We start from the raw sequence: 8276 nt of genomic DNA on the forward strand, positions 1-8276 counted from the left end.
TGAACAATAATTCTGGTCTCATCTTTCTCCTCATCGTCATGATCCCCCGGAATTGGTGAGATGTTAAATTGCCCTTACTTGATTCATGAATGCCATGTCCTAGCCATCATCGATAACTTCTTTGTTATCATAACCATCTTCGTCAGGAGGATTCCTGCAATAGTTCAGATTTTATTCTTTCTGTTTTTATGGAGGCATCTACATAATCAACAGGTATCACGATGGTTAGTTCTGTTATTAAGCTGGTAAGTTTGCTAGTGAGTAAGCTCCTTGATAAGGTATTTTGTCCAAACAGTGGCAGATGTCTTCAACGAGTTTACCGGAAAAGGATCCCACGGCAAATGTTTTGGTAAATGTACACTGCATGATTAAGGGAGAGTTACTGGTTCAGTACCGGTTATGGGAATCGTACCACTCGTTTTCCCAGACAACGGGTGATGATACGGAGCCAATGACTACGTAGCACGAAAGGGTAGTCTAATGGAATTTACCAAAACATTTCGATAACTCGTGGTACGATATGCGTGACTACATATAAATGTGTGTGTTTGTTGTGAACGGTTTTCAGCAAGCAAAAGCAGAGACACATGGATTGCGTGTGTTTTGTGTCACCAATGGGCACACGAAAAGTAGACATCAAGTGATGGTTTCACTTATATTTGCCACCATTGTGATGATTCTAGCGAATAGACACTTGACTGTCAAAACAGTGATTTGAAAGTGAATAGCCTGATTTTGCGTAAATGTTGCCATGCTGTGTGCTGCAAATTTTGGACTGAAACGGTTTTTTTGTATTGTTTATATTTGAATAAAACAGGTCATGCCTATCGTACCTGCGGGTTATTCTTATAGTACCAGTGGTACGAATCCAGTGACCTGGTGGTACTTATTGAAGACCCAGTCTCTTGATTCGTACCTTTCGAAGGAAAAGAACAACATTGTGTGGTGTCTATTGTGTGTACCATCTGGTAATATAAAACATACTATATGGTAGAACCATATTGGCACTATCATATGCAAGGTGCAAATAGCAGTGCTCTGGGATATCATGCTTGTGACGCAGATGAGGTTTTTCTTAAGTGGTACGGAACCAGTAACTCTCCCTTATTATGTGTACGAGATTTGATGTGGTTTTGTCGTTCTCTTCTTTGTGAAGAAGACTGAGAGCGAACGCAACTTCGTACTGTGTAGTGTGAGCGCTTCGAGGGTCAAACACGATTATTTTTAATACTGTCATACCTTGTACAGTAGAATGATTTAAACGATCTGTAATGTCTCTTTGCTCCTACTTTCTGCGTTTGGTATTAATTTACAAAAATGAAAGTTTATCGTTGTGAAGGTTTGGAGAGAATACACCTGCACTGTTTTGCTGGTTCACTGTCTGATGAGAATCTTGAACAAATGAGGCAGAACGATATATCTTAAAGGCACAGTACGCCTCCCGTAAACCATCACAGATACTGTCAGGCTTTTACACACAGTACAAACACCCTTGCATTTGAACGCTCACCAAACGGGAACATCCCAGGTGCCCTACGTAAAGAGCGAGCAATTTTTAAAGAATTCATTTTGCAGATTGTCTCCTGCACTTTTTGGACCCATCCTGAACTCAGGTCAAAAATGAGTTACTTCCCTTTGGGTCTCATTCTAAACTGGCGATAGCCGTGGACCGATGATTATCAGAATGTTTTTGGACCGTGGTGCTCTCCCAGGTCAACTTATGTGCAGACCTGCTGGTGGCTTATCCCCCTTCGTGTGTACACGCACACACAAGACCAAGTGCGCACGGAAAAGATCCTGTAATCCATGTCAGAGTTCGGTGGGTTATAGAAACACGAAAATACCCAGCATGCGTCCTCCGAAAGCGGCGTATGGCTGCCTTAATGGCGGGGTAAAAAACGGTCATACACGTACAATTCCACTCGTGCAAAGACACGAGTGTACGTGGGAGTTTTAGCCCACGAACGCAGAAGAAGAAGAAGAAGAAGGACCGTGGTGCGTTTTTGCCCTAGACATAACTTTTAGAATCTAAATAATAAATTGACAGCTTGTTACACAAACATTCTTTAATCATAAAAGAATTCTTTTTTCATCAAGACAAGATCAGTACAATTCGAAGTTGTGAAAGTTTAAAAAAAGAAAAGCCCGGAAGCAGGGTCACGCAAGGGTCGTAGCAGACGACGGTTTATGCATATCGCCAGTTCATCTCAACAGTCAAAAGCCATCGCTAGAGTTCTTGTGAACCACAGCCGTTTGTTTCGTGCATAAAAACGTGCTATTGCAGATAAGCTCACATCGAGTCGCATTCAAATTACTTTACTGACGACTACATTGTGAAAAAGGGAAACTGGATCACACGAGTTCACGATGGCTCAGGGGTAAGATAAACCACGCAAAAATAAATTCTTTGAAAATTGTTCGCTCTTTACGGAGGGCACCTAGGATGTTCCCGTTTGGTGAGTGTTTAAATGAAAGGGTGTTTGTACTGTGTGACCCCCCGCGGGTTAGGGGGAGTCCCATATTGGTTGGGACTAGAAAGAATTTACCCGATGCTACCCAGCATGTCGTAAGAGGCGACTAACGGTTCTGTTTCTTCTCTTCTTTTGTCTTATTTCTGCCTTACCAGTCCTTTCACCTATATTTCCTTCCAAGAAAACTCTCCCTACTATTCCCTGCAGTTTTCCAATTCTTTTCTTGTTGTCTTATTTCTACCTGACTGGATCCATCACCTTTATTTCACTTACCAAAAGTCTTCTTTTCCACATCCTTATTTCTCTGCACCCCGCATGTCGTATGAGGCGACTAACGGATTCTGTTTCTCCTTTTACCCTTGTCAAGTGGTTCTTGTATAGAATATAGTCAATGTTTGTAAAGATTTTAGTCAAGCAGTATGTAAGAAATGTTTAGTCCTTTGTACTGGAAACTTGCATTCTCCCAGTAAGATCATATATTGTACTACGTTGCAAGCCCCTGGAGCAATTTTTTGATTAGTGCTTTTGTGAACAAGAAACACTTAACAAGTGGCTCTATCCCATCTCCCCCCCTTTCCCCTATCCCATCTCCCCCTTTTCCCTCGTCGCGATATAACCTTCGTGGTTGAAAACGACGTTAAACACCAAATAAAGAAAGAAAGTTGTACTGTGTGTAAAAGCCTGACCGGATCTGTGATGGTTTACGGGAGGCTTACTGTGCCTTTAAAGGCTGCCATATAGGCTACGTAGCGTTCATTAATTAATTCATATTGTTCACATGTGCCAATAATATTATAAAACTGTACCTAAGGGGATATAATAACGATTGGCTGAAGCTTTCGAACACAGAAAAAAATATTTCAGTATTGCAAAGTGGTGTTGATAGTGTCGAATGTAAACAGAACAGTCTCAAAGTGAAAGTGGATGTTTTCCGGAAATTGCGAAGAGGGCCCCAAAGGGTTTAAAATCGTGATCGTGATTGGCGTTTTTTGACCTTTCTGTGACCGTGATTGCCGAAATTTCCATTTCTGTGATCGTGATGGGACTTTGCCCGTGATCCGTGATGACCAAAAAAATCAAGTCTCGTGATCGTGATCGTCATTTGTTTTCGTGATCGTGATGGGCATTATTGCAAAGCATTTTATTTTCAACGTACATTTTTCACAGCTGTATCACTCTATGATCCTCTATTCGTCAAGGTGTTTGTGATCGTGAAAACAAAAATCAAGGTTACTGTGATCGTGAAAGCTAAAATGTCCCTTCCCGTGATCGTGATGATACCCCCCCCCCCTTTGGGGCCCTCTGCGAAGTTAACAAGAATACAGAAAAGCGCGCTTTCCTGCTTAGCACAATACGCTACCGCGCTAATCTGGCGTGTCAATATCACTACGTTTTGCACGTGGAAGGTGAGCGATTTCCTTCACGCGGGGATTGACGAAGCTGTACTGTCTGTGTTGACGGTCTAAAAATAGCCCAAGTCCTGGAGAACTGTTGCTAAACAATGCAATAAAGAATTAATTATTTCTCGTAATTGGTAAGGACTTCAAACCTAAAACTTTGCAGGAAGCTTAATTTATACATCCCCACAACGATGGGAAAAGTCCTAATTAAATAGGACTATGTCAGCCTTTAAGATCTGAGGAGCAAAGGAAAGTAAGCGCTCTATATGCATACGATATGTGACATGTTATTCCCTCAGGTGCCAGGAGAATGGTTCCGCATAAATCTTACTTATCTATTTCACATGTCGTATGCAGTTAAAGCTCTTACTTCCCTTTGTTTTTCAGACCACTGTCCGATGTTCTTGTTTTACCTGGATAATTACCCGGATGAGACAAAAAACCGAGGTCCCTTCGTGTACACTACATTGGGGTGTGCACGTTAAAGATCCCACGATTGACAAATGGGTCTTTCCTGGCAAAATTGTATAGACATAGATAAAAATGTCCACCAAATACCCGTTTGACTTGGAATAAAGGCCGTGAAAGGTGAATGCTCGCCTAATAGGCTACTGAGCTTTACTGGCCGATGTGAATGCGTTATATATTGTGTGTAAAAAATGTCTGTTTGTCTGTCTGTCTGTAAAAAATTCCATTTCAAACGGCAGAAATTAATATGTAAGCGCCTAGGGCTATATCTAGATTAGGCGCATAAAAATGATCACAATAATAATAATAATTGTGTATTGGCTTGCTCGATGGTGCTTCGTTTTGCGTCATACATCCCCCATCTACTTTTACAGGTGAAATGTGGACCAACTGGACAGTGGTGGGCACGTCCGGTATCTGCATACCGCTGTTGTTCCTGATGAAAGAAAAATACAACAGACTGGAGATTGACGAACACAAGCCTGCCCTCAACGCTGAGATCATCTTCCCTTCACCGCAAGCATGAGTTCACACAGACTGGAGATTGACGAAGACAAGCCTCCCCTCAACGCTGAGATCATCTTCCCTTCGCCGCAAGCATGAGTTCACACAGACTGGAGATTGACGAAGACAAGCCTCCCCTCAACGCTGAGATCATCTTCCCTTCGCCGCAAGCATGAGTTCACACAGACTGGAGATCGACGAAGACAAGCAATCCCTCAACGCTGAGATCATGTTCCCTTCACCGCAAGCATGAGTTCACACAGACTGGAGATTGACGAAGACAAGCCTCCCCTCAACGCTGAGATCATCTTCCCTTCGCCGCAAGCATGAGTTCACACAGACTGGAGATCGACGAACACAAGCCTTCCCTCAACGCTGAGATCATCTTCCCTTCACCGCAAGCATGAGTTCACACAGACTGGAGATTGACGAAGACAAGCCTCCCCTCAACGCTGAGATCATCTTCCGTTCACCGCAAGCATGAGTTCACACAGACTGGAGATTGACGAAGACAAGCCTTCCCTCAACGCTGAGATCATTTTCCTTTCACCGCAAGCATGAGTTCACACAGACTGGAGATTGACGAAGACAAGCCTCCCCTCAACGCTGAGATCATCTTCCCTTCACCGCAAGCATGAGTTCACACAGACTGGAGATCGACGAACACAAGCCTTCCCTCAACGCTGAGATCATCTTCCCTTCACCGCAAGCATGAGTTCACACAGACTGGAGATTGACGAAGACAAGCCTTCCCTCAACGCTGAGATCATCTTCCCTTCACCGCAAGCATGAGTTCACACAGACTGGAGATTGACGAAGACAAGCCTTCTCTCACCGTTGTGATCCCCTTTCCTGAGCCACAACAATCATTTCGAATGCTTCACGAAGTCTAGCTTCAGAGTCAGGACATGAGGTGTTCACGAAGTCTAGCTTCAGAGTCAGGACATGAGGTGTTCACGAAGTCTAGCTTCAGAGTCAGGACATGAGGTGTTCATGAAGTCTAGCTTCAGAGTCAGGACATGAGGTGTTCACGAAGTCTAGCTTCAGAGTCAGGACATGAGGTGTTCACGAAGTCTAGCTTCAGAGTCAGGACATGAGGTGTTCACGAAGTCTAGCTTCAGAGTCAGGACATGAGGTGTTCATGAAGTCTAGCTTCAGAGTCAGGACATGAGGTGTTCACGAAGTCTAGCTTCAGAGTCAGGACATGAGGTGTTCACGAAGTCTAGCTTCAGAGTCAGGACATGAGGTGTTCATGAAGTCTAGCTTCAGAGTCAGGACATGAGGTGTTCATGAAGTCTAGCTTCAGAGTCAGGACATGAGGTGTTCACGAAGTCTAGCTTCAGAGTCAGGACATGAGGTGTTCACGAAGTCTAGCTTCAGAGTCAGGACATGAGGTGTTCACGAAGTCTAGCTTCAGAGTCAGGACATGAGGTGTTCACGAAGTCTAGCTTCAGAGTCAGGACATGAGGTGTTCACGAAGTCTAGCTTCAGAGTCAGGACATGAGGTGTTCACGAAGTCTAGCTTCAGAGTCAGGACATGAGGTCTACGCTTCAGAGTCAGGACATGAGGTGTTCATGAGGTCTACGCTTCAGAGTCAGGACATGAGGTGTTCATGAGGTCTACGCTTCAGAGTCAGGACATGAGGTGTTCATGAAGTCTAGCTTCAGAGTCAGGACATGAGGTGTTCACGAAGTCTAACTTCAGAGTCAGGACATGAGGTGTTCACGAAGTCTAGCTTCAGAGTCAGGACATGAGGTGTTCACGAAGTCTAGCTTCAGAGTCAGGACATGAGGTGTTCACGAAGTCTAGCTTCAGAGTCAGGACATGAGGTGTTCATGAGGTCTACGCTTCAGAGTCAGGACATGAGGTGTTCACGAAGTCTAGCTTCAGAGTCAGGACATGAGGTGTTCATGAGGTCTACGCTTCAGGCTTTGGTATCTGTGAATGTCCAAAGCACCGGCAGTTGTTTTGTGACAAGCTAGGCAGAGACAGGGGTTTTTCGCTGAGGTTGAAGCTTTCGTATTTTGCATTTAACTGTAAATGCTCATGGAGAAGTGATGTATCTGACGCTTAAGGGTTCCCATTACCAGAACGACAGGATCAATCGTGTTATAGCAGTATACAACCTGCAACGATTACAAAATGCAACGATTGCAACTTGCAGGTTCGTTTCTATTTTCTTTTTCATTTTTAAGGAACAATTCTCTGCCCCCGCAAACAGACACAGCTCCGGTGTAAAATCGTTACCTGGGCCAACGACTCGTTATGTTGTATACGAAGGTGCAGCTGTTGACGAACTAACTCTTGAGTGCTGCTTGCGTGGCCGTCGTCTTACAAATGTTTGGAATACTTTTTTTTCCTTTAGACCGCAGAAAATAAGTGCCGTGGTATATTTGTCCGGCAATTTCTGAACGTTGAAAACGGAATGTGTGTGATATTTTATGAGATTACATCTGAAACATATGCTGCTGTTGTAAGCATCCATTCAAACTGTGTGAACTCCCTTTGCAAAATGTTTTGAAGCTGCAACCATGGTTTGTGTATATGATTGTGTCAAATTTGCTTTTTGTAAACTCATGTTGTTGTTATTGTTGTGTTTTGTAGTGCTGCTATATATCGAACTTTTCATGTGTCATTTATGACTTGCAAGTTTGCTTAGTAAAACAAAGTAATGCTTGCTGCAAAAGGAAGACTGCACAGATGCAATTTAATTTATCCTGTTATCGACATCACAGAGTTAACAGGCACCTATTTACTGATTCGTACAACCATTCTCAACAGTGTGTGTGTGTGTGTGTGTGCTTCTTCAAACTTATATCATACCTCCTCGAGACCAAAGAGCTCAAATATGTAGACTTTCTACAGTATTAAATCATTGTTTTAACAGAAACACAAATTGTACTAATGCAAAGTAACTCCTCATACAGAAAGAAAACTCAGTCATGGATTAGGTTCATTTAAACGTGTCCAAAAGTGTCAACTAAAATACAAAGTGGAAAATTCCGGCTGCAAAATAAACTGTTATCTTCAATCCAGGGGCATGAATGTTGTTTGCTTTGATAGTGCAGACCTGCTAGTGGCTTATCCCCCTTCGTGTGCACACGCAAGCACAAGACCAACTACCCACGAAAAAGATCCTGTAATTCATGTCAGAGTTCGGTGGGTTATAGAAACACGAAAATACACAAGCTTCCTCCGAAACACGAGTGTACGGGGGAGTTTCAGCCCACGAACGCAGAAGAAGAAGAAGTTTGCTTTGATACTCATGAGAGCATACGGAATTGGTCTACCGCACTACTGCAGTATTAACACCATTATAATCCTCGTGCATACAAACATACGCACACACACTCACAAACACACTCATAAACACACACACGCACACACACACACACACACACACACACACACACACACACACACACACACGGT

At 43.3% G+C, this 8276-nt stretch overlaps 1 protein-coding gene across 1 annotated transcript in view; it reads left to right on the plus strand.

The window, feature by feature from the left end:
- Window positions 1–8032, plus strand: part of LOC138947070 (solute carrier family 49 member 4 homolog) — a 35801-nt gene extending 27769 nt beyond the window's left edge. Inside the window, exon 13 of the mRNA XM_070318504.1 lies at window positions 4714–8032. Coding sequence (XP_070174605.1) covers window positions 4714–4865 — 152 coding nt within the window. The 3' untranslated portion in view covers window positions 4866–8032. The remainder of the gene's footprint in view (window positions 1–4713) is intronic.
- Window positions 8033–8276: the final 244 nt, after the last annotated feature.

Source organism: Littorina saxatilis, linkage group LG14, assembly GCF_037325665.1.
Source record: "Littorina saxatilis isolate snail1 linkage group LG14, US_GU_Lsax_2.0, whole genome shotgun sequence".
In the NCBI taxonomy this organism is placed as follows: domain Eukaryota; kingdom Metazoa; phylum Mollusca; class Gastropoda; order Littorinimorpha; family Littorinidae; genus Littorina; species Littorina saxatilis.